The sequence below is a fragment of the Ammospiza nelsoni genome, chromosome 8, assembly GCF_027579445.1.
Source record: "Ammospiza nelsoni isolate bAmmNel1 chromosome 8, bAmmNel1.pri, whole genome shotgun sequence".
NCBI lineage: Eukaryota > Metazoa > Chordata > Aves > Passeriformes > Passerellidae > Ammospiza > Ammospiza nelsoni.
The window spans coordinates 26,758,176-26,785,979 of NC_080640.1; the positions used below are offsets into that span (position 1 = coordinate 26,758,176).

Sequence of the window (27,804 nt, forward strand, 5' to 3'; positions counted from 1 at the left end):
CCCTTTGTCAATTTCATACATCACCTTTGGATAATTCCTAACTATTTTTTAATATAAAGATAAGACACACATGGATAATTACAATCTCAAATGTATTGCTGATTTAGTTTATTATTTCTTAAGACTGTTCAAATTGTGTTCAAATGAGTCCTAAACCACCTGCTTTTTTCTGTTAGTTGTCAAAGTGTTATGAAAGCAGTGAAAAGGCTTGGAAGTGAGGCAGTACAGCAGCATTCCCTCTTTCTAGTGATAAAAGGTTCCTGTGATCCTGTGTTTCCACCAAGAAAAAAATGGTCCATCATTCTCACCCAGTGTTTCTAGGCAAGTATTTTCATTTCAGGATGGTAAAATCAGCACATACCAACCAAGTGAAACACCTCTGTTCCAAGAGGACCCTGTGGTCACATATCCTACATATAAAATGTTGCTGTTTCCTAGCTGGGTTGTCATGCAGAAGATAAGGAAGGGGCTGTTCTTTTAAACACATTGTGCTTTTTCTCTCCCAATTCAATTCCTTCAGAAACTGAAAACCTCATGTCAGAGAGCATAATACAAAATCAAAACAAATTAGGTTAAAAGAAGAGAGCTTTACAGATATACCTAGACTGAGAAGAGATAGCAGATGAAATAGTGGAAGCTGCTAATGACATGTTCTTGGGCCCATGGAAAGGCTTAGGCTGGGAAAGAGAGCTGGGGGCTGCAAGAACTCTGCAGAAGACACATAAAAGCATGAAAGCATGAACAAAATGATTTAACAGGGACACAAATCATGGCATCAGAACCAAGCTCTGGCAGCATTCAGATACAGGAAAACTGCTGCATGGTTACCAGGGACAGGTTTTCTGTAGCACACATCTGCAGACTTGCAGAATAGCACAACCAAGCACGTCCTTACAGAACACAAGGCTAAATGCACACATTGTGGAAACGTTTTAAAACCAGACTATCAATAATTAAGAAAGGCAGTATTACAGGACAGGACTTTTGTCAATGATACATGCTTTTATCTGAAAGATCTGAAGATGTTTGAGTCTAAATACAAGAGAAACATTTTACTGTGCCCAGTCCCAGACAGAAGATTGCCCTATCAAAACCAGAAGTAATTGGAATGATTAGTTTAGTAGAGGCTTTTTTTTTTGGTCTGAAGCAGATACTAGGTACATTTTCTTCATGCTATGGTTTCAACTGAGGGATAAAAATTATTTAAACCTTATCATGATTTTATGTGGAAGTGCCTCTCAGGCCAGTTCTGAATTTGAGCATAAGACCTTTTTTAAACCTCCTTTGCTGTCTGGAATAAAACCACTGCATTCTGGTAGGTCATGGCTAGGTAAAAACTGACTAAAGTGAAAAACCAATTAGTTGGTATATACACATACACATAATGCAAGTCAACTAGGAAAAATTAATTAAGAAGTAGAGTCAAGAGAACATTTCCAATTCCATTTATACATACCTAAAATATGATACTTCTGAGGTCTCAATTATAAGTGTTTTATATTACTGGACGTGCGTTTTTCCTTGGATTTTAAAAGCATGCTAAAATAGACATCTTTTCAGAATATTCATGTAGCAAACCCCAAAGGTAAAAGAATATCATGTACCAAAAAACTCACTATCTCCAAAATGACTGCAAAGTAAGTGACAGCTGTAGAAATCCCACACATTTCCTCACAAGCTGTCTGACAGTTTTTCATATACAACTGTAACTCCCACTGTGCTACAAGTGTTAGGAATGCATCTCCTTGAAACTTACTTCAGCTCAAAGGCTAATTCTCATTAGGAAAAAAAGATCAGATAAATTTAATAGAAATGAATTGATTTAACTTACAGAGCAAGTCAATCATCAAGTGTCCACCATGTTTTACTGATATCTGCTGAGACACAGTAAGCTCAATCATGTGAGTAAATGACATCTTCTAATTTTCCATTTCTTGTCCTACTGCAGAAACACTATTAAAAGAATCTTCATTCACTGCAACTAAGATGAGGAGTTGTTTTGGTTTTATTATAAATAGTGTAAAAACATTTCTAATTTAAAGCCCAGACTTGCTTTCTGAAAATGAAAGTTATTTTTAGGGCGGTTTTATTTTGCAAATTCTATGCAAACATGAACAACATATCACAAAACTGAAAAAAAACCCCACATCAAAAAAAAAAAAAAAAAAAACCTCTAAAAAACCCATCCCCCAAAATATATAAAAGCATATAAACCAGGTTACAGCTTTTCATACTACATTCTTAAGCTGAGAATGTGTATGCAGCATTTCCAAAGCCAGAGGGGTACAAAGCAATGGAGCATTACCTTTGGAAGGAGGATGAGAAAGCCTCTTGCACTACTGAGGTGGTGGCTGGTGCTGCCATCAGGCTGGCTGTGCTTGGAGCAGCAGGAGCAGGCTGAGGTGCTGAAGCATGTGGTGCAGGAGCAGCAGAACTGGGAGCCACCGGGGCATGCTCAACAGGGGTACTAATTAGAGTTCAATTAAATAAAACAAGAAGCGTCTTAAGAAGGCGTGCATTTACACGGAGAGCATAAAACCTACTATGTTTGAACCTGCAGCTGCAAACATAGTAGCTGGCTGGGTTACTGAGGGAAAAGCACAATTATGCAAAGAAAAAAAAAAAAAGATATTTGTTCAGCCTTTTCCATTGTGCAGTTCAGACTGCAATGCAGTGTTGGTCCTGCTTGACTGAAATTTACCCCAGGTGTTAAAGAGCACTTCAGTCCTGCTCCCACTGATGCCAGTGGTAGGAAATATGGCACTCAGGACTGAAATGGCTATGAAGAGCTGTCACAGTCTTATGAGCTCATATAAATTCCATCAGGTATATTGAAATGAATTATAATAATCTACTCTTTTATCCTGTGACCATTTAAGTAACCTGTTGAACTATTAATGTCTTCTATCACCACCCTCACATTTGAGAATTACTCATCTCTTAAAGACAGACAAATGGAGCAAAATTAGCAGGTTTTTTTTTTTTTTTTTAAATCAGGGCATCACTGTACATAGCTGTCTTGTCCATGAGCAGTAGCCTAGAAACACAATGGATACATGTCTACTTGTTCAGACCTATGTCATAAGCATATTGTCACATCTCTGTGGTCTTACAAATTACTCCTATCAGAGTGATGGAATTCAGTGATTCTCTTGCTCAAGTTACAAAGGTCCAAAATGCTCCTTCCTGAGCACACAAGTATCAAATAACAAAAGAAATCTTACAGCTCTACAGCTGTTTCTTCAGCCAACCTTTGCCCTCTAACTCTCTCTCAGCTTTCTCTTCTAAGCAGAATTACCATCCATTATGCAAATTATCTCATATTTTCTTTTGCTTCTCTCAGAAGCACTGATTTGCCAAGTTATATTCCTCAGGACATAGAACAATTGTTTGGTATTTCTGAATTTGGGATACCCCTTGTTCTCCAAGGGACTGCCCTGTCTCCCCTGTCCTTCACCTCCTCTTCTAGAGTTCAACAGTCTACAGGATGGTGTCTTAATTCAGCTGAATATCTTGTTTGATTAGCTGAAACAGATTCTGGTTGTTATACCCACAAACCTCAAAGTTGAATGCAGCCCTCAAAATAGCAGGAAATTGGTATTTTCTCCCTTATGGAGATTCAGCTACAATTATGCACATAATAAGTAAGTTCCTGAAAATAATCATCCAGTTTGCAGTTCTGACTTTTAAATCCTTACACCAGTTTTGCAAAAGTTCTTCAATAGTAATATGCATTTGAGAGTCAGATGATTTCTTCCATCCTGAAGCTTTTCATGATGTAAATTCTTCCAATTAACTAGCAGACTATCAATTTCACAGCCTGTGTAACAGAGTAGCTGTGTATTATCCATCACAGCTAATCTGGTACTGAATTTCAACACTGTGAAATTTTCCTTGTGCACAGTGGGTACCAGAATTACCCCATTAGAAGCTGTGGAGTCGCAGTTTTCATCTTACATACTTACATATCTTTTGGCAAAGAGGAAAGGATTGAAACTATGCTGCACATAAAAATGGAACTTAATGTATGTGTTGAAAACAAACACAAACTAGGATTTCACCCATTTTGTCTATTTGCACTGATGTGAAAGGGAATTAACTACAGATTTCAGAGGATTCAAGACTTCATACTTTGAAGAGAACAGTGAACTTAATTAATTGCAATTTAACTGTAACAATCTATAAAATAATCAAAATTCATATTCAGTGATAAATACTGAAAAGAAAGTTAAAAAAACCTAATCCACATGTGTGGACATGGACCTGTGTGGAAACAGATTTGAGCAGAATGAACCCATATAAATAAGATAAAACCAAATATACTGGAGTACCTTTTAAGCTTAAAAGAAATACAAAGAAATTTTATCTTGCATAGTATTTGTAATATTTCTTTTTTTTGTGATTAAAATGTTAGAGACTTGCTTACCTTCCTTCATGGTAGAATATGTGAATTATATTACATAATACATATTACATATGTTACAAGGAATTGGAATAAATATAAATGAAGTGGATATAAACATAAAAATCAGAGTGGTTTGGTCACATAAATTATATGCAGTTGATAATACTCTCAAAACAGGATTATAGAAAGAGCTCAAGACTGACTTGACTGGTTGTAATTTAGCAACTATAAATTTTACATAATTTTATCTATATTGTCAAATACAATAGCCAAATTGGTTTTTCCCCTCCTCCTTTCCAGTTTTTCAGTCTGATTTTTTAATTTTAGTTATTCAAGAACAGAAGAATTTCAATATTTGATAAATGTGAGTGCTGCTTTATAAAAAAGATCATCTAATGCAACAGCTTCATTATGATATATTATAGAGTGTTTTTTGGTTGGTTGGTCGGTTTTTAAATACAATAATTTCGTAGACATTAAATCTTTACAGTACTTTGTATTTTAAAGGACATTGAAAAAATCAAACATCTTCATATTTGCGGTAACAAACATAAAAGTAAGTTAGGTGGATGAAAACAAACACGCATCTCTTCTCAGCTGATTTTCACTCATGAAAAGGAACACAGATCAGTAGAGGTTAAGAAGATAATGGTTAACAACCATAATGAGAACACAGCAAGAAATGCACTCTAACATTTAAAATAAAAGTATAATCTATACTTTTTTCTCTTGGTGAAGTCCTAAGTTCTGAGATTTTCTATCCCAATAACAAGCACTTTGTCTCATTTATGTAATGCATGAAGGTTTTTGTGTTTTTAATCGTCCCACAGATCACTTGCAAAGAATCAAAAATATAGAAAACCAAAACTAAAATGGATATGAAAAAATATCTGTTATTGCATCATTTGTAGGAAAAAAGTGCCAGAGAAAACATTTAGAGAAAGCTGTAATGCATAAGGATTTAATATTTGAATATGGGAATGTTTGTGGAAACCACTGAAAATACAGAAATATCAGCTGCTGCTTCTCTGCTGAAGATGCTTAATGACTTGTCTCTGTTTTGTAGGTGTGATCCTATGAGAGCCACTGAAAATGTAACATCCACATGGAACCAGAAGCTGCTGGAATTGGAAGAACTGGAACCTTGGCTTTGGGGCAATGGGCATTTCCATCTGAAGGAGTTAGAGGTTGTTATTCCAAACCATTGCAAAGCTCCAAACCGGGTCAGTGATGCAGTTACACGGCACAGTGTACCTTTGGTTACCGGATGAAGCAAGAGGGGCTTTCTGGCCAACACCGGCCTCCCCCTGGCTTGTACCTGCTCCAAGCCTCACAGAGCCCTTGGAGGCCACTGGCTGAGCATTGGCAGGGTTGGCATCCCTGGTGGATGACTTAGGAGGGTGCCAAATACTCGAGGTCACATACTGGGGTGCATGCGCGGTACCTGTAGGCCTGGGTGACAGAGATTACAAGGGTGTTTGTAAACGAGGCATTTCCTAGGTAATAGCAGGGGTTTGAGGAACACACAGAATTCCAGCCACAGATGGAGCTGGAGATCATAATGACAATGCAGATGAAGTAATCTTGGTAATTCATTGGTTAATTACTGCTTAAGACCAGGAAAGGCTTGACAAATTAAAAAAGGTACCTTGTGTTAAATCTGGAAATCATTTTGCTATGAATATCAAAATAAGCAGAGCTGTGATGGTAATGGAGGTGGAGAAAGGCTGTGGTATGACAGATCACACAAGATTAAGGCAACATAGGAGGACAATAACACCAGTCATATATCAGAAATTGTTCCTGGCAAAATAAAATCGTAATTAAAAGAAAAGGAGATTTCAGTGAAGCAGCTGCATAGTCCTATAAATAGTTTTACACAAATGAAACTGCTGGTGAAATAGTAACATGTGTTGCTTGTTCTTTACAATTTAATTTATATTCAGGATTCAAGGGGTTTATTTCCTTCTTTTTTAAATTATTAATTTAAAAATAAAAATCAATTTTCCCAACTGTTCAAGTGCCAGTTGTCATTACTTGTGTCATTATTAAAAAATAATCTTGCACTCAGATATTAACTATGCAACCTTCGTTCAAATATAAGCAGTCTTAAAAAACCCCCAAAAGAAAAAGTGGTTGCATATCACTGAGGCAGGAATCAAAAACAAAGAGAAAAGCAGTAGCAAAAAATTCTTTTCATGACTAACTACTAAGAAGTCTTTCTTTGCTCCATTTAACAACTGGTCCGATTCACTCAAGAAATATCGTGTATCAGTACTTGGGGGTTTAAAAAATTAGCTAATTGAAAACAACACATTTCTATACTCAACTGCAAAATGTTCTGAGATCCTTTGTAAGAAAACAACTTGACATGAAAGAACTTACAGAGGGACTGTTTTGAACCTCATAACCCCTTGAGTATCAATCAAGATCTGACATATAAATGTTCTTTAAAAGACAATCTTATTTATATTTTAAAAATGCCTTGAATAGTCTAGACAAAGTTTAAATTGGAAATTGTTCTTAAAACTATATCATAAACTGACAGTACTCTGTTTTCAAGAATATTTGATTTAGAACTTCTTATTTTTCAGGTTTATAAGTTTTGAGAAACACAACCCCCACCTGTTCCACATTACAGTACATGAGAAAGAAATGCCCAATGAACACACTTAACTGAAGCCTCTGCTTTCATCATCTGCTCAAACAGTGTATAAATTTCATATTTTTGAAGTAAGAACAATATGAAGGAAGTGAAGATACATTCTTAACAGGAAGTAAATCAAACACAGCAAACATTACCTGTTTTCTGATGCTGCTGAAAGGTTTTCCTTGTCTCTGTGAAAGGAGGGGATACAGTATGAAATAAATGCAATTGCCAGCGATGGCAAAAAAGCCCCACCCAAAACAACCAGGGAAGAAGAACATTTGGATTGGGGAGAAATGTTTGGTTGCAAAAAGCATCCTAGAGTGGTTGCTCGTAAATACAGCTGTGAGAAGCCTCTTCAGCTTTCCAGGTAAAACCACCAGATATACAAGTTTGCTGTATATCTCTTATCACTTGCAAACAACTTTGTTGCAATAATAAAATAAAAGGAAAATTATAGGTTCCAAGGAGACATTGTATGTGTGTATACAATTTCAGAAAGAGTTTTGTCTTTAATAAGTTTCCTTTTAAAAAAGAATTCATTAATATTTCAGCAGAACACACTTGGATGCCAAATCCAGGCAGTAAAAACAATCAGAGCTGGGCAGTCTTCATGGACCTGATATTTTGAAGTGATAAGCAGTTAAATGGTTACCAAAGACTTACACAAAAAGGATTTCATCTGCCTGGCATCATTTAAAAATTCTCTTCCCTACCCAAATACTACTTTTCTCAATCTAAATTGGATTAGAAACAATTCCTTCAACTGGAAATCATTCCTTCGTTGAGGCGAGGATTAAGTCAGCCTCAGTTTCACTGATGGAGAAATGGGCTCTTATTCTGTAAACACACATACACACTTAAAAAATAACTGATCTGTTCAAATGCAAGCAATTGTTTACCTGTAAGAAGTTAAGACACAAGTAATTTCATAAAGAATAGAATCCATTAGCCTTAAACACCTAAGTTTGAAATCCAGTTAATTAAGTAATTGGATAGTCTCACTATTTAGCAATTTAATGGGTGATTGCATCCCTTCCTATTTAAGGAATTGTGCTGAAATTTCAACAGGTTTAAAGCTGAAATATGCCAAATGAGAACACTTTTCTTAAGTGGCATATAAAATTACAAACCACAAAGTGAATGTCCTCATTTACCCAACTAAACCTCCTTCATAAAGCACCCTTTGAAAACAAAAAAGGAATACATGCACTTCTTTATATGGATTTGCTGGGCTCCAATCATTAACTTACATTATGTTTGGAAGGCTATTCTTAATATTTTCCACATTATTATCAGAATTGTGTTTATGTACTTATACATTCACATATATATGTACAGTCACATATTCTTTCTTTAGTTCAGTTCCAGGAAAGTTATGAAAACCAATCCAGTGAAGATCAGCAAAGGCTTCGGCACAGGCGTTCTCTACGAATTTTTAAAACCTCTAACTAAAATGTAGCCCTAAAATATATGAATTGAAGCCGGATTTTGAAACCCAGAAGTTGGGAAATGCCCCTCAGATGTGTCTGTCTGAATAAGATGTGGTCAGAAGAGCCTGCCTTGAACAGAAATCCCCAACGAGGTCAATGGCTCACCACTCCGAAGCAATGAGAAACCAAACACTGTCCTTATGGTAACCAAGCTGTGAGTTCACTGCAATGCCAGCTATGGAACAAGGTGCAGGAGGATGGATTAGAGACTGTGCAGGTTTGGGCAACTGTTAATTTACCAAGAGCCATAATCATGCAACAATGTTAAAGAACACAGTCAGGGCCTGCAAACAAAATACAGGGCTATTTATCTCCAGGGTTGCCAAATGCTCTATGAGAAATTACAGCCAAGACCAAAAGGCAGGCAGCTGGGGTCAGGCTGCAGCAGTGCTAAGCCTCTGTTGTTACAATTAATCTGATCCTAACATTTCTGCTCCAATAGCTGGGGCTACAATGAACAAGGCAAAAAAAAAAGTCACTTGACTCAAGGTCACTTTGAGGTTGGTATTGCACAAAATCTTTTTTCCCAAGTGTACAATATTGGATAATGTTGAGTGACGATGGCAGGGGAATTGTGAAGGTTAAAACAGAGAGAAAAGTATAGTAAAAATACTTCCACAGAATAAAACAAAGGAAAAGGCACAGAGTAAAGGGAAAAATGAGTTCAAAGGCATATAACACTTCTTCATGGTTTTGCTTCCAGGACCTATTTCTCTTCCCAGTCAATAGGAATAATTCCCATTTGGCTACCAAGAAGAAAGGCTCAAGATCAGATGTGCCTCTGACTGGCAATACTTGCATTCTAAGGAACCAATGACTGGATTTCTGGCCTTTACAATCAAAACATTTTTTGCTAACTAAATGCAGAAATAACTTTACTTTTGAGCCAAATACATCCCTCAGGCAGGCTCAGTAAAGTCAATACCTTCACAACATGAAAGAATTTGGCTCAGAAAATTATGAGCTGTTTGTATCTCTGCCTACACAGGCTGCTGCACTAACTGTGCACTAACTGACAGTAGTGGATAATAGTTTTGAGCTATCTGGGAGAGATTTAAAATTACTGTGGGAGATTTTTTTTTTTTGTCTGCAGTTGTTTTTAGTCCCCACTGAAATGGCTTTTGATAGAAGGGCCTCAGTCAATGACTGTTCTGAGACAACAGTGCAACTCCCACAGATTTCATTAAATGTTGGACCTGTATTTCAAACAAGATCTATTTAAGCAATATACTCTCTTCCCAATTCCACAGGACATTATACAGTGGAAATTATGAAATGTTTTCTTCTCATAAAGTATGCTACATGATATGGTGCTAAAGGCAGAGTGAAATGATAGAAATGGAGTCTTTTCCTCACACACATCAACAAGAATTAGAATAGTTTGAGTAACAGAAATCAAAATTCATTTGCAAGCCAAACTTGTGTGTGCTATTGGACCCTAAAAATAGCGTGGAGAATCTTCAGAATTTTCAGTAAATGAGTAGGTTAAATCTGAACTGTATGTATGGGACACTGGAATGCGTTCCCATTCTACTTTATTTTTGGGAACCAAATGCAAAAGATCCCCAAACACGTACATGTAGCAGGCAAGTTGAAATGTGGAGTTGGTGCACCTTCCATCTACCTTCTTCTTAAATAATACAGATCTAGACTCTCTCTCTGGAAAAGCTCTGCTCTATTCCCCTAAAATGTGGAGAGAGAGTCCTATGATGTGCAATGAAGACCTGGTGACATAAAAACATGAAGTGTCCTGAGGGTCCACATGGTCCTTCAACTACTCTTTCAGTACTGAAGCAAAAAGCAAATATTCTAATTGAGTTTTTTCTCTACTCTCGTGGAGCAAGACTTTTTCTAATTTTACAAATGAGAGACTAAAACTTAATAGATTTGTTCATGGTCTAAAAGAAAGTCCACAGCAGTGTAAAGAACTCAAATAAGCTCTCCCAAACCCCAGCTGATTATTTAAATTATCAGTTCACCCTCTTTAATCAGTTCACCCCCCTTTATTTTTAAAATAAATATGTCTGTTCATTTCATCAGTATTTTACTGTATTGAGAACCTAATACAGTCTTCTACCGAGTCTGACAGATATACAATCTTTTTTCAAAGGGGATATAAACATACAGATTATTAGGGTCTATATTTATTGAAATCAAATATTCTGTTTTTCTAGTAGTATAGTGTGGTAATTAGACTTATAACTTTCATCCTTAATTAGACTTATAACTTTCATCCTAGCATGGACTTATATTTATATAAGCATATTTGCCTACAAATAAAATTTCCTTTTAAGAAGTAAAACTAACAAAGTAATTTAAAAGAAATTCTTATAGGGTGTCTGAGAGTAAAGTTGTGTGAAAGCTATTTTATAATTGCCTTCCTAACATTTTTTGTCTTGAAGGCATGAGCCACTGACACTGTTGGAAACTGAACACTGAGCTAGGTTAACTGCTGCTCTGATCCACTGAGGCTATTTCTACCTTTCTGTATTTGCAGCTGAGAATTTTTCCATGGTCAGATGACTATTGAGGCTGCTTGCCTTTTCTCCCCCATGCTATATTTCTGTTATTTTAACAAAGACACCAGAAGACAAACAAAGAAATGACAGGCAGTTAGCTGGAGAGGACAGAAGATGAGTATCATGCTGGTTTAGTTAACTCTTCAGCTTGGGATCACAAAAAGGGGCAGAAGAGTGACTCTCTCTTTTTCAGCCACTGTAGTTAAGAATGTGAGCAGCCCACGCCAAAACAATTGCAATATATATCCTACTATGTTTGCTTTCCAAAACAGGGAAATACTTTTCTCACAGGGGTTTCCTGGTTTGTGCAGATAGTGCCACAGAAGAGAAGAAGCATTACCTTAGATTCAGTGGAAAACAACCAGCAGCTCGTTCTCAACACATAGTATGGAAGTCAGTCAAAGCAGCTCACTAAAATCCAAACCAATTCCTCCTATAAATAGATTTTAGTGGCATCTACAGGTTTGCTGTTAAGTCTAACAGTTACAGAATAAATGCAGCTGGACATACAGCAGCCTTATTGTTGGGGAAAGGTAAGGTAACTCTTGCCCAAGGTTTTTGGCATGTGAACTCCAATTTTAAATTTTATCTTATTGGTAAATACATCACTTTAGTAAGAACAAAGACTGCAAAATTCTGAGCATGTGTAGCAATTGGAGCTGGGATTTAATTCAGATAATTATTCCCTATCTTGGCCTTAAGTATGCAATTTGATTTAATTGAATGTTTTCCTGTAGCTTTCTACAGCCCCACAGTATAAAGTGCAGGGATCTGCCACCAGGCACCTGAGCACAGGATCCAAACTCTCAGTCTGTGTTCCTGACCACTACAGACAAAACCAATGCACAACAAGTTTGGGTTTTGAATGCCAGGAAATTATTCCTCTCTCGCTGAAAGTTCTTTCTCATCATGACTTCACTTTCCTCCAGGGAAGCTGAGGAAAGAACAAGAACTCAGACATTTCACTTTCAGGGGCTTGTTTTTTAGACCTACTTTTTAATTTGTGCACACTGATGATAAGAAAATTCATATTTCCTCTACATGGCATTAAACTAAGTTTGAAGCTGCCCCTGAAACCCAGCAATGTGTCTGGGCTGTTCAGTTCCTGAATCAAATATCTAATTGATATGAATTAGAATGGCTGTCATTTCTTCAGAATGTGGATTAAATTTTATTTCATAAACTCTCTCAAGGATTTTCTTACCTTCCCTCTCTCTCATTTGTAATCATATAAAATTCTGGGTCAGCTACAACAAAAACGCTTACATGGAAATGAGCTATTAGGAAGTTATTAGTATTTAGGGTAATTTTGCTGACATTAATGCAATTTAGAAGCAGAATAAAAGGAAGCAGTGCCAGTGCTGTGCTCCAGCTCACCCTAAGCAAAGCTGTGAGCCAGGCTGATGATCCACAGACCCCAGCTGAGTTACAATTCTTGTTGGAAAATCTGCTGCATGTTAGAACTGCTTTTCTCTTTTTGGACTGAGCAGTCAGAGAGAAAGGCAGCACTGGTGTCTTGGTTAGCCACCTGCATCAGCTGAAGGATGCGCATGAAAATTTTAAAGGTTCCACAGTAGAAATGAAAGTTAATGTTCATTTCTGATCATGCAAAAGTTACATGGTGGACAGGAACGTGCAGGAGACTGAGGTGGTAAAGATAAGATGCTACATATAGGTCAGTACATCCACACCCAAAGTTTAATTTCAGTTTTAACAGGCTCTGTTAGCTTATGCATTACTTTCTTTATGAACTGTTTTGAGAAAAGTTTAATGGTATTTTCTAATTGCAGTTGGAGGCTTCACTCATTCATTTTTAAGTGGATACATTGAAGTGGATACACTGTACCGTACACTGTCTTTGACCAATTTATTCTACAGGGAACTGACTTGGAAGCAAGGGATTTACGATACCCTAATAAATTTTTTCCCTGTAGAACTTCCAGGAATATTTAGAGGAAGAAAGACTTTATATTTGATCAATTTTCTCTCCTGATTTCACTCAAGATTCCATGAAGACAACAGAGTTATTTCACTGTTCCTACACTTTTGTCACTCTTCAGGTGTTAAAAGGTAAGTGGGGATTAGAAGATATTAAATTGATGTGCTTATTATTTTTTTATTATGTTCCTTAAGTGGGAAATGTACCTAGAGAAGTCTGCTTAATTTCACAAGCTGTTGTGGAAAGATTGGCCATGTCTTTCAAAAGTAGCAATTCTGGTAATTTGAGCAGCAGATAGGAGGTTTTTGGCAATTATCAGCAATGCTAATTATTGGAAATTTTGGCCAGCCAAGGAAGGAAGTCAAGATGCCTTAGCGTGTCTTAATGGTGTCAGATGGCTTTGATTAGCAGCCATAGAACAAGGATGCTACTGTGCTTGAGAGCAAGTCTTAGTCAAATAATTTTCATGTATCCTGCAGAAAGCTGTCAACTAAAGGCAAACTGGTTAAAGAAAGTAATTATCTGGTAATACCATGCACCATACCAAAATTCTGATTTTTTAACTTTGCAAACTCAAATTTGTGTAAGGATCCATTTAAGTTTCTGATAAATGTATTGGTAATCCCAGTCACTGAAGCTCATGGTAGACACAGTTAAAGAACCTACAACATCAACTCCTGTGTGGAACCAGGGTGCACAAGTGAAAAATTGGTGTCACTTCTGCCCTGAGGAAGGCCTCAGAAAGCTCTGTGATGTGCAAGAGTTGGACCTTTCGAAAGTGATAAAGTACTCCCAGAAATACTTGTTCCTTGCTCTGGAAGAGATACTCCACCCAGTTGTGCATAGTGAGAGAGAAACTGCATTGAAGTGACCTCTGTATTACCTAGCAAAAACACACTGTCCTTCCCGTGCAGGCAGGCATGAGGAGAGGGAGGCAAGGGAAGGAGCCACAGAACCTTCCTCCTTTTGTCCTTTTGTCATGCATGAGAGGATCAGAGGTCAAGCTGTCACACCCGGTGTCCTAAAGCCACACTGCAGCCATGTCCCATCAGCACACACTGCATGCAGTCAGTGCCTCTGCTGCAAACTGGGCACTGCAGGAGGTCAGGGGGCTGCTGGAGCAGGAGGCAGGCAGCAGGGTTCAGGAGACAGGTTAGTTTAGACCAAACAGCCTTGGACCACAGCAGAAAAGGAGCATGTCCCTGTGCCATAACCAGACAAGCAGATTTACCTGGAAGGCCTTTTGGATTTGATTTCCTACTGGCATCAGCTTTGCTGAGTCTTCATTAAATGCTTATAACACTATGCTTTACTGGCAATATTGGGAAGGGCAGGGGACTATCCACATCCTGTGTTTTACTTTATTTTTGGCATGGAGGTTATTTAGAAGACAGTATTGTCACAACCATTGTCCTCTGCTCAGCAGAGCCGTCACAGGTCAAAATATATTCACCATGGGACAGATACACCTGCCTATCATCAGTGCTGGTTTAAAGAATTACATGACTCATTGAGTCTTCAATCAGGAACCTATTTTAAGCCTCACTGCCATTAATTGTGACTGATTTTCCTGTGTGGGACAGCAGACTTCTGCAAGTGCTCAGGAAACACTGCAAGATTGGTTGGTCACTCAGAAGCCACACAGAATGAGATAAGCCTGAACATACTAAAATATAATAGGCTAGGCTTGCCCTTTCACTAGAACAAAGCTACTGGGTTTTTCTCAAAGCTTTAATGCTTTTTTATCAGGCCCAGGTTTGTTCCTGTCACTAGCAATGATATACAGTAAGTAGAGTGAGAAATCCAGGCCAATTTCTCTGCCTTACAGACAAAGCCTCCCTCCTCCTCAGGAAGCAAAACAAGGCCTCTTCAGAGCTATACAAAAAAAGACCCATAACATGAATTTTCTGGACTTGAAGATCACCATGACAACATAAAATAAGATTTTTGAGGAGTAAGAGTTGAGGGATTACTAGTCTAAATATAAAAAAGAAATGACATAGAAATACCTGATTGACAGTTTTAACACAAAAAGTCCATCACTTGTGAGATTTTTTAAAAGGGATTGGACTAAGCAGTTGAAATGTGGTGTAGTAAAAATCTTGCTGTAAGGATTAATGAAGGCACCTTCACAAAAGATCTTTAACATTGCAGCAGTTCTAAAAGCTGCCACATATTCAAAATTTGTCCTTTTGCTTTTTTTTCCCCATTCAACTGCATAAAGAATTGACATTCTACAAGCTTGGAGAATGTCAGATTCCAATTCCATGATTACATGGTTTATATGCACTGAATTTATATCATTATTACCTTTCAAAATAACATTAAGTGTAAACATTGAGATATAATCTAGACATATTCATTCTAAAACATGCACTACAACTCTGGGAAATGACTAGTATTTGTATTATATTCATAAAACATTAAGGATGCACAATTGCTATTACCATGAAAAGACTATTACTAATTCATAAAAACATTTAATTTGGCTGAAAATTAGAACTGGAAGATTATTTTGCTTAGGTACATTTTAGATTTATGAAAGAAATCTTAATTGCCTATTGATATTTTAAATTCTATCAAAATCTCCCATATATAAGTGAAGTTCACACCAAAGGTTGCTCCTGGCAACAATCAGGAAAAGCTAAAATGTTGCTCTTATTTCATGCAGTAATGCTGATTTACCATAGGTACTAATAAGATAGTGTGATCAGAATCTGTTTATGTACCCATAAGGAAAATATAAATGCATGTTGTGAATTAAGTAGCATGTCCTGAAGTGCTCTGATATTCAGCTAGGAAAAGTGAAATGCATTTTAAAAGGAATTAGTGCTTATGTACTCTTAAGTAATACTGAAGAATAAGGGTTTTTTATATATGTATGATAATCCTTTAAACACTTCAGTATTTGGCTGATTCATGCAAAATTCTCCATGAACAGTAGCGTTTCCTTATTTCTATAACACAGAAAAAAAATGGGAGTTTGAATGAACTTGGTTCTTGTACAAACTGCTGAGACAAATTTGGAAGCAGCAAAAAGTGTAATAGTTTCAATCTGATCTCATACACTAATCCCTTTGATTGGAATTACTGCTACCAGATAAAGGTACCTAACTCCACTGCTTTGTCAGGTTTATTCCAATTCAGACAATTCACAAGTCAATAATAATTACAGCTAATAATGGAAAGCTTTTGGACCACATTTTATATTTGGGAAAGAAAAGTTCTCCTTCTTTCAATAATCACTTTAAGCAGTTAAGTTTTAAAACAGAATAAAGTACTGTGTAAAATAGGCACAGAATTATTTTAGTTTTAAAACCTTTTATTTCAGATAAAGCATGCTGCTATATACAGAAAAAAATGTGAGTCAAAGCAAGGGCAATACAGAATGGGCAACATATTCCTTAAACTTACGAGATGCTTTTAAAAGCTTCAGTGCACCAGCAGTATGATATATTCTTCTCACTCCTAAATCACCTCTAGCAAAATGTCATTTCCTTGCAGATCCTGAGCAACCTCAGCTACCTCTCTTCCATATAATGATAAATTAAAGTTTCCAACACAAAACTTACAGCAATGGTTTCAGTAAATGACTTTTGCTAGTATAATATATTGAAACATAACTTCACATTGTTAATATCTTATTTCAAACAGCATCATTCAGCTATGCAAACTAAGTGTGTTATACATTTAGCAAAGTCTAGGACAATCAGTTTTCCTTTTCAACTTTCTTTCTCTTACTTCATTATCTTTACATCAGTAAAACTGAGAAAATCTCATTCTTTTTCCTTCTAAAGAAATACTGTCCATAATTTCCCTCTCATTTTCTTCTAGAATTAAAGTCAAGAGACTACAATAGTGACATTTTGCTGTATACTGAAGTTTGAGATAATAAAGGAAAAAAAGCGAAGCTACTTTATCATGAAGAACATGTCCTGGGTTGTGCCATGATTTCACCCTTGGTGAGAGTGAATGGCTAACAGGCTAACAGCAGAAACCAAGTGCCTAGCAGCACATCTTTGCACGAGTGGCAGGCTCAGGCTCTAAGTCAGGCCAGCAGTTAATGTGTTACTGGGACTCTGTGTTTGCCCTCGGCCGGGGCAGCTTAGCTTTTAACATTAAGGAGCTGCGCGGACAGGCCGTGATGCCAGTTGCGCAATTTGGCAAAGCGTGGGCTGTTACGTTCCGTTTCAAACCTCTCCCTGTGGCATGAGGAAAGAGAGAGACAGAGACAGAGAGAGACACACATACACAGAAGAAAGAAAGGAGGGAGAAAGAAAGGGGTTAGGGACCATGGCTACCACTCCCCTGCCTTACAACTAGGGCAGTGGCAATTTATTTGGATTTTTTCCTCAGTTTTCAAATCAGCAGAGTGAAGGCTGGGTGATGCTTTTTGGACCATGTGTGAAAGGTTTTGCAGTGATTTATTTCTGAGAAGTAACTTGATATAACTTATTCTTTGACTTGTGCTTGGTATTACAGGGCTGCTTTTGCTACAAATGCAGTGTAATCCCATTGTTTTCCTCCCAGCAGTTTCTCTTGGCTTCTCCCTCCCTCTCACACAACTGAGGAGTCGGTGAAAGTTAACTCATACAAGTGCAAAATAAATGCAAATTATTTTCTATTCTCTAACACTTAGGTCAGCCCATATATAACCTGCTGTCCTTCCTGCAAGGACCACCAATGCCAGGTTTCAGCAGTACTTTTGTATAGCTTCCTCAGAATTAGTGAGTATTAGCGTAGACATTTTGCATAGATATTTCTAGTCATTTGTGTCACAAAGCAGAACAACAGGGGATTTTCAAAGCAGAGTCCTGTGAAGTATTGGCCACCTCCTGCAACCCCTGACTGCAGACTGGAGTGCTCGAGCCATGCTCAGCACCTCTCAGGATTTAAACTTTTCTAGATGCCTGGTAGCTTAAATTCAGCTTTTGTACATAAAAAGGGGAAGAAGGAAGATGTGAGATGATAGCACAGTCAAGGAGAAGTATATCAAACAGAATGAAAATGTTCTCGTTATTTGCAAAACTTTTTGCAGTCATTGCAAACAAGGTCATTTTTTCCTCATTATTTACACTCAAAACACAAGACAATTAATTGTGTTAATGCAGTGGAACTTGAGAGTGAAACCAGCCAAACAGAAAGGAGCAGACTGGGCTGGTTTTACTCCTCAGGCTGAGGAAAGCACAAAACAATAAACAGAGTAAATGCCAACAAATTCACTGATATTTCTAAATCTTTTGAGCTTAGTAACACAGTGTCATGCAAGTAACAGTCCTAAAGGAGTCTTGATGTATGACTTCTCAATCTATTTTTTATTCTTTTAGGTAATTAAGAGATATAAAGTATTTCTAGCTGAAACTTTCTGATGGCATTTTTTTTTCAGCTAAACCAGAATATACTAGCTCCAGTGGGTCTGACATATAATTTAAGAACTCCCTTACTGCTTTGGATATATTACCCCTCCATTCAAGGAACTGGTATTCAGAAACATCTGTTTGGCTTGAAATGGATCCCATCTCTCCAGAAAATATTCCACAACAATCATCACACCAGCAATGAAAAGTTTTCATAGCAAGTTATACTTTTATGTGTGCCTTCAAAATAGCAGCAGCATGAGCAAAGGACAGTCATACAACACACTCATTAATATTAACTGACAGGCATATTCTGCCACCCAAATTCCCAAGTTTATGGGTTTTTTTGAATATATGTCATGAAGTTGGAAGCAGCAATCTAAAAGTGACTACTTTAATGTAAAACAGTTCTGCCAAAAATAAGCTACATCTTTCTTCCCTCCACTCCTAAGTGTCTGAAAGAAACCTGATCGCCATTCCATGCAATTCCTGCTGGCTACACTGAGGAGTTGACACACAGAGACGAGAGAAAGCATTAGAGAGAGATTGCTCTCAGCCTGCCTGAGGCCACAGTGATGGATGCCTGCACAGCCAGGGCCCTGCTGCCAAATCCCCAGTGGAGTTTGTCCAATGTTTGAGGTGGGTATCAAGCACCCAGAGGGTGCTAGCACTGTCAGTGGGGTAGGAAGGAGACCCCAGCTCATTCCTTGCACCAGAGCTTACACCAGTTGCACTGTCCCTGTGTAACTACCCACACATGCTCCCTTATGCCTCTACTACCATTGCACACCTTAAACCTGTTCAGCTGTGCCTAAACATTACCAGAAACATCCTTGGGCAAGAAAAGAATAACACAGTGATACCTAAAGACTGCAGAAAATGTGCAAAGCATAGTGGATGTACTCATGTACTTGGAATTACACTGGACAGAATGTGCAATTTACATGTGTTGAAGTGCTATCAGATAATTATTGCAACATATCTCATACCATGTAAAGTTTCCACTATTTCGTATTTTCCAAAGCCACAGATTGGACCTAGAGAGATTATTTCTTTAAAACCACATATTACTCTCAGATATGAATGGGGCAATGTTAAGTTCAGCACAATGCTTTAAATCCCATCATAATAAGGATTTGGATGTGTGCTATTACATCAAAACAGATAATGCACAATACATGTAATGAGAATTAGGCTTGCATATTTGAGAGAAGAAATGAATCCCTGAGGGCTATAATGTCAAGCCTGATGTTCAGGCACCCAGCCATGAACTTGGATGAACTGCAGTGAAGGGCTTACAGCAAACACCAACTGAAAGCACTCTTGTATTCTCACAGGGAAGACAGCAGATTCTTTTTCACTGATTCAACATTTATAACCTGCACTGTGATCAAAAGCTCAGAACCTTTAAAGAACCCACAGGGCAGTAAAATATAAAAAAGAAAAAGAAGAAGTGCACTGAGTACCAAACACATCACAAACCCAGCCGGTGGCTTAGAGCACCTGAAGTGAAACAGGGATTTGAAGTATGCAAAAAGAAACTAAGGATTGCATGCAGAATGCTTCTGATTCAACTGCAGTTTTTAAGCTCTACATAATAATATTTAATACATCTATTTCCTGGCTATGCAGGATAGTAATAAATCTTTAATTCCATATTATATATCTGAACATATCCTCTTTTTCAGTGTTTTTGATACATCATATGAAACAAATACATTTATCCATTAGCAAAAGCAGTCCTGTGCTTCCATACTCTACAAATTTAGGTCATATTTATTCCAAACAAAACATAAACCAATGATTATGGGTATGAATGGAAACAACTCCTTTACTGTATCATTTAAAGAGAATCAAATGTCAATCAGAGGGTCATCCAAATAAATTGCTCACAGATTTCAGTGCTATCACATCATTACATATTTTTATCCACTTACACGTTCAAGTAGTTACACAGGCCTTAGAAGTCATCACATTCACACACCCAGTAAAGTACAGGAAGGTTGCATGAGCAGAGAGCTGTCAGATTTGAACATACACTTCAAAAATTTTACACTGTTTTTCCTAAAAACATGCTGATTTGTTATCCTTCTCATTCAAATACCTCTCAATAATAGCATTGTAATTTTAGTGATTTTTAAGTAAATGTGTTAGAATATTTTAGGACAAAAATATAATAAAGGAAGTTCATATTAATGTCATTTTAAAACATTATTGGGTTATCAGGAAGGAGAAAGCTGTATTTTTCACAGGGACTTGCCTACCTTGACCTCCTCAGAGCTTCTTCATCTGGATCTTGCACTGCAGGAAAAAATGTTTCAGTTAAAAAATAGAAAGAAAGGAATTGGCTTTATAGTATTTAAAATTCTTTAGAAACTTATCAAAAGACTATCTAAAGGTGCATTCACACTGACTTTGCAGAAGTGGAATTTGTAAGAACAGCATGAAGATAGCAGTTCCCTAGGGACAGGAAGGAGGATGTTAGGAGGAAGGTAGCTATTACAACTACTTTCCCATTCATTATTAGCAATGTTTCACAGCTGTAGGCAATGATTCTACAGAGGTGTCCTGCTGTTTTGTACTAAGCAGGAGAGACAGCAGCAGCACATTAATGGGGAAAGGGAATGCTAAATATTTCCTTCTGATGTGGGAAAAGGCCCTGACCTTCCTTCTCTCCACAACAGGAGCCACCTGTGAGCTTAGTACCAGGTAGCCACAAAACTATTTTCATAGGCAACAAGGTTAAAGCTCTGTGATACTCATATCAGATCTAGTTTAGATAACAGGGCTGATAGAGACAGAGATTCCATACAAATGGTGATTCATTTTTTTTTTTTTTGACCTCCAGAAGTCACTTCTATAAAAGACTGTTACAGAAGACATGACATGTTTATCATTTTTGTCTAAGAATGGACAGCTCTGTATGTCTAGGCTGCAGGAAACACAAAGATTGCACTGCAGAGACTTGATTTCTAAGTAAGAATAACTGTGGGGTCCCAAATGCTCATTTACTGTACAATCTGTTATACTTTTATGCTGAGACCCCTGGCAAAAGAATTTTCTTCATAAAGCATAAGGTGAGATTGTTCACCATGATTTCTGAGTTCCCTCAAGTTACATGCAGGATCTTCACCCTCACTGACAACTACATGAGCCTGGACATGAGTATTCCCTGAGTATCAGTGGCCAATACCAGGGCAGTGAGGAAAGACATGAATCTAAAATCAGAATGAGGAGATGTTTTGTTATTCAACTTACTGTACTCAGTTCCAGTCATCTGGGCAAGGATGCGGAAGGACTTGGACTGCAGGTTGGCAGAGCGACGGCTCCAGTCCTCACTGTCATCCTCAGGCTTGTTCTGGGTTTTAAGCACAGCCTGATACACTGGAGAGGCACTGTCTACGTGAGGATCCTTTATAGGGAGGGCACTGCAATTCAGAAAGGGAAATGTTGGAAGCAGCTCTCTGGTCACAGTATCTCACCCAGCCATCCCCTACATGGCTTTGAAACTATCACTTCTTAAAAAAATACATAGATAAATTTTATGTTATGGCTCATTCTATCTCTGAAAGGGCCTGTTATCATTCAAATCCATTTGGAAATACCTGTTCATAATTCCTCAGCCAATGCTGAGGAATTATGAACAGGTACACAAGTGTGCAGTGGTTAGAATAATATGTGGAGAGTAGGCCAGGCAACAACCATTTATTTCTCTGACCATTTTTGTTACATATTATTTCTTATATAAACAACTTCATGTTGGTACTGTTTTATGTTTTCTTTAAATTACAGTGCTGGGCCAGTGTACCTTAAGGTTGCAATTAGAAATAAACCCATATTTCAGTATAAAAATAATGAGGTAGACTTTTATAGCTTTTTCTAGAGATGATTCTTTTTCAAACTGAATTAAATTTCCATCTGCCATAGTGAGGATTCATTGTCTACTAAACATGTGAAGCACAGGAAGTCTAGACTTGCACTCAAGACTTGCATATATAAGTAGTATCTGAAATCTTTAATGACAGAATGTATCTTAGGATCTTACAACATGCTTAATCATCTTGCAAAGTGATATATCCAGTTGTGCACACCTAAAATCAAAGCTACACAGGTCTGTAGCACAAGTGAGGTAACCTTGCTTTGATTTATGATGCAGGCTAGAAACAGGCTTAGTAACTTAATAGGTTTTGGTGGTATTTTTCCCCAGTGAAAATAACTTCTGCATAGCAGAATTAAAATTAACTATTAACAGAGCTGCAGAAATATACACTGAGGGAATGATGTGTGCTTGGAGCAACTTGGCTCCATGACTGCTCTAAATACAAGGTCTATTTTTGAAGCAAGTGATTTATTGTAACAGCTTTATGCTATTCCATAAAGAGCTTTGCAAGCAGCAAGCTCAACTTCATGAAAACTGAGAAACAGTTCTGTTTAAAGTTAAGGACCATTTGGTCCAACAGTTGCTTCCTTGGTTCAGGCTCAAAGATAGTGTTAAGATATCACTTTGCAGAGAAAATCTACAGAAAATCTGGGTCTGTGATTTGAAAGCCTGAGAGGACTCATGAAAAGCCAGGACGTCTGACATCCTACATAGAGTGGGATGCAAATGTTACCAGGTAGTGCTTTAAATATCAATACTTCCCAGCTGACACACTCCTCTTCTTCAGCACTGGGTAATATACACTGGTTTGATGGATTTACGCATAATACCATGCATTTATAACCCCCATATATGCAAACTTCTCACTTTCCTGAGGAGCCATCAAAGTACAAATCCCAGTCAAGTTTTTTTTTGTGTGTGTTTTCACACACCAGTGGGGTGGAATGCAGCTTAGGTTTAGAATTTAGAGAAAAACCTGAGTCTTCAGTTTAAGCTTTGCTACAAACCATACAAGTTATGTAAAAAAGTTCCTCAGTGTGAAAGATGGCCTGTAGGAGGAAGAAACATTTTTGAGCTCCTTTTTTAGCTCATGTTTCCTAGACCACAATCTTTACAATATCCAAACACTAGCAGGTACAGAAGGCAGAATACAGACTTGTTTATTCTGGGAAGGCTCTGCCATCAGTGACTTCCATCAGCGCTGCTGCTGTGTGCAGCAATAGACAAAGTGGTGCCACAGCCTTCTTTAGGTGGAAGATTGGAGAGAGAACAGTAGTTCTCCTCTTGTGGCCCATCACACATAGCTAAAGGGCTTGCTGAGGTAGGCAGGAAAGCACAGCAGTGAGTTCTGCCTTCTCCTGCCTTCTGCAGGAATAGTCTTTGCCTGGCAGAGATTCTCTGTAATACCAACAGTAAGTCACAGCAACGCTCTTGGGACTGTTCTGCTGCTTCTGACACTTGGCTATGCTGCAAGTTCTGTCACAGCAATGCTCCCCAAAAGGTGACCCTGTTTTCAAGTCCCCAGAGCACTTCAGGGTGCTTCACACCCAGAACGTGGCCTGTAAGAATACCAGAAGTGACTGCCTGATGTGGGCCAACAGTTAACTTTATACCCCCACACTGACTTCTTAATCTTGTGGATGCTTAAAAACCTGCTGTATGGGACAGCAAATTTCCCAGCTGAACATCATTCTAGAGTGGATAATAAACCACTGGATAGACAGTGCTGCTGATTTCAACCATGGACCACTGTGGCAGCAGTGGTGTGCCAGCCACAGACAGTTCAAATTCCTCTGTTTATATACTCTGGCTCAAATACTTTCTTCTTATATTATGACCTGTGTACAAAAAAGCAGTTCAAAGGTTTATGTACAGATATGCCATTAACTCAAGCATTGCTAAAAACTAGAGCTGGAGGCTGGACCACAAATTTCACAGTAGCAATGTGTGGCATTAATATGACATATTAATATCCTTATGGTAGATGATTAAGGCAGGAAATGGAGCTTGGTGAATTAACCTCCCCAGCAGAGTGAAACATGCTCATATAAATTGAACTAAATTAATGCAATACATTGGAGTATTTCCAACTCTGTCTTTAATTCAGCAGGCCTTTTTCTTTTTTTAAAAACATAATTATATTGTGGATGAATAACTAGGACATATAAGCCTCTCAGCATGGAAGTGTAAAATAGAGCGCATCGCTGATTATGAGCATTTCATAAACCTAAATGTGACAGTTTATTTTTACAGACAGCCTAAAGATGCACATAACCATGTTAATACCTCTGTTATACATCTTTGTAATTTAATTTCTTTCCATCTGTGTTTGGATGTGCAGAAATATCATGCATCTTGAGGCATATTACTTTAAATTGATGCTACTGAAAAAAAAACCTCTTCCCAAATGGGTTAGAGCTGTTGGAGGTTTTTAATCTAGAGCCTAAGGTATTCTAGTAGGAGTCAATAAAAATTATTTTCCATTTCCTTATCATCATTTAAGTCACACATTTTTACCATTAAAAAAAACTTTAAAGACAGTTCAAGCTTCTCTGAAAAAGTAGCAATGGAGGAATTTTATTTTTTGGAGTTCATTATAAACTATGGTTTACTATGTGAATCACTCCCTGGAGTCATTATGCAGATTTATTTCAGTAGATATTAAGCAAAAACTTAGGAACACTGCAGTGTTCTACCCCTGATGTAGACATACAACAAAATATTGTGACATCAGGTATTACACTGATTCCAGCTATTTTTAAAAAAGCCCTAAGAGGTAAAAACCCCACAACCCAACAAACAGAAGTTCACTTAGACTGGTAAATAGCCAGCCAAGTTGACTTATTGCAGAGGACACACAAGATCTTAGTTTGTACAGTCACATTATTGATTCTTCTACTTCAACTTTCAGATCTTATTCCCAATAAAGGTGCTGGATATATGTCTTTATACAACTTGTGAATTTGGCTAAAACTGCATAATGGAATTTAGAAGTGGTTTGACAGAAATGTACTCAAAACGCACTGTCCACAAGGTTTTACTGCAGCCACCTAGCTCCTGGTTCTTGGTTTAACAAGATCAATTAAAACAGAAAAACAAAGCAAAGAAAAATATATAAAGTCAGGGCTTTTGAAATTTTCTACCTTTAGGTTTCAGCATGGTGTCTGAGTATCAATAGCTCTGTCCTTCCCTTTATGTTTTCCATGGTGATCCAGTAAGTGTGGCTTATTTCTGAGTGACAAGAGCCTGATTCTGATCTCATGAAGCTACAACATCACTGATTTCAAATGGTCAAACTAGAAAATGAGTTCCTATCTTAAGCCTGTCTGTCCTTCATCACTGATAAAATAAGTCAACTGTTTCCAGCTGCTGTCTGCCCTTCAGATGTGCAGTCTGAGTTTGCTTACCACCCTACAGACACTTGTGGACAAATGAAAAGGACTAAGGCTACTAATTAAGAACCAAGACCAAATTATAGGCTGATAACTGAGACAAAATGAATCAGCACACATTTTGGTCTGCTTTTATATTAAAAACTCCTCATACAAATACTTCCTCATTAAGCATAATCTTAACTCAGACTTGATTGACTAAGCAAGCTAAAGAACATTATGGTTTCTACTACAAATTAAAGTTCAGAATATCATAGAGGAAACTAAAAGAAACTTATAAAATGAAAAGGATCCACATATTCAGCATTAATTTTATAATCATCTGATCATTTAAATAAGTAATTTTTTTAAACATTACTATTTGCATCATATAATGCTACAGCATGTAATAGAAAGTGCCAATGTATCATAAAATGTCTCCTATAATCCATGTCTACAAAGGATATGAACTCATAGAGAACACAAACGAACTTCTTTGTACTTCACTAATTGGAAACATGAGTTCACTCAACACCTGTGGAGATTCACTGAGTCATGGCCAAAGCCAGCTAAAGGCATTGCTTGTGATCCATCATGAGGGAGAGCTGTGATGAACAACAATATTGGTGCAAAAAGTTAACAGAAAAGAAAAATAATTATAAAAAAGAGAGAAAAATGGCCAGCAAAAGGGAGCACAGGCAAATACATAAACCATCCTCATTTTGAATAAGCCTGCAGCTAACATATGGAAAAGAAACTACGTTAAAGTGTGTTGCTATACCTGTATTTTGGTGTCATATCAAAGGAAGGCAATTTCTATTTTGGGCAGAAGTGCACTCGGTAAGAGAGAAACCTGGCTACATTCATGGCATATGTAATTTCAGTAAAGTTATTACAACTCTGGATAAGTTAATCAGGTAAGATTACCAGAAACATGCATTGGAAAAGCAAAGTTATTAAAGATCAGGGGATTTTGCCATAGTCCAAAGGATCTGTGTAAAACACATGTACTGTATGTAAACTGGGGATAGGGAAAATACAGCAAAACATTCCATTCTGAAGAATAAAACAGTAGCCAGTGCTAAATAAATATTTTGCATTCTTCACATCTCAATAAAAATTCCACCCCCCTTTTTTTGTCCTTTCTGCGCTATGCATACAATAGTGACTATTATAAATAATGGCTGTCAGGAATGAAAAACCATCCAATATCATATAAAGAGCATTAGATGTATTTTTGTGGGTTTACCAGTTCTAGGAGGAATACCAAAACACTAGGTTAAATTAACGTACCCCTGACCATGGTAGGGGCTTGGAACTTAAAGGTCTCTTCCAACAACAAACCATGCTATGATTTTCTAGTGATCCATCCTTTTAAATTCAAAACATGGAAGTGCTTTTGGACACTGTCTAGGATTGATACACATCTTCCACGTGTAATATACCCCAGAAAAAAAGAAAGAGCCCAGGAAGAGCAAATGTGTCATGCAGGTAGGGATGTTACAAGTACCATGCAGAGAAAGAGCATTCCACAGAAGGAAATAACCTTACCCAGCAAATTCTCCACCCTGGGCTTGTGCCTGGCCTGCAATTGCATCCATGATAGCATCCTGGGAATACATGCTGATCGGGGTGTTATACTGCGCGTGAATTATGGTAGCCTTGCCACCAAGGCCCTTCACCTCAATGGGTTTGTGGGTTGACAGGGCAGAGTCCTTCAGGACATTGGGGTTGAAACGCTCCGTGAAGTCCGTGCTGGGTTATGCAAGAGTGAGGTTCCACAGGGAAGGAAGGGAGGGGAAGAAAGGAGAGAGGCGTGAAGTTAAGTGAGGGAAGCACCATCAAGAGAGGAGTGTGCACGTCTGTTCATGGCATCTCACCACCAAAGCTTCTCATCAGGGAAGCACAGACAATGTGAGTACCAAGCCATAGCAAAAAGATGGCTGTGCTAATGGATGTCATTTTTGGGTTGGCTTACGAGGTATAAAAAGGAAAAAAAAAGGTGAAAGAGCTGTCACTGTATTAAAATATCACAAAAAATCTGTAAGCATTTGTGTGATACTTACATATACTAAAATTCTGTTGTTATATGCATATATACATTTAAGTGTATACAAACATGCACATGTATATATGCATGTCCATGGGATGTACATGCACAGTGCAGAGAATTCCCACTTTTTTGTCATCCAT

At 37.6% G+C, this 27,804-nt stretch overlaps 1 protein-coding gene and 1 long non-coding RNA gene across 7 annotated transcripts in view; one reads left to right on the plus strand and one right to left on the minus strand.

Annotated features, from left to right (window-relative positions):
* Positions 1–6,425, plus strand: part of LOC132076036 (uncharacterized) — a 37,763-nt gene extending 31,338 nt beyond the window's left edge. For all 3 annotated transcript variants that reach the window (XR_009418865.1, XR_009418866.1, XR_009418864.1), the window contains exon 5: positions 5,472–6,425. This is a non-coding gene — a long non-coding RNA (uncharacterized LOC132076036). The remainder of the gene's footprint in view (positions 1–5,471) is intronic.
* The window catches only part of LDB3 (LIM domain binding 3), a 108,298-nt gene that overhangs the window by 22,216 nt on the left and 58,278 nt on the right, over positions 1–27,804 (minus strand). The window contains exons 6-11 of one of the 4 annotated variants that reach the window (XM_059476908.1): positions 27,163–27,366; positions 21,619–21,788; positions 20,625–20,661; positions 7,208–7,243; positions 2,306–2,467; positions 601–708 (exon numbers count right to left, since the gene is read on the minus strand). In XM_059476908.1, coding sequence (XP_059332891.1) covers positions 601–708; positions 2,306–2,467; positions 7,208–7,243; positions 20,625–20,661; positions 21,619–21,788; positions 27,163–27,366 — 717 coding nt within the window. Of the gene's footprint in view, positions 1–600; positions 709–2,305; positions 2,468–7,207; positions 7,244–16,304; positions 17,206–20,624; positions 20,662–21,618; positions 21,789–27,162; positions 27,367–27,804 lie in introns of those variants that run through there. The other 3 variants (XM_059476905.1, XM_059476907.1, XM_059476906.1) reach the window with 3 other exon arrangements.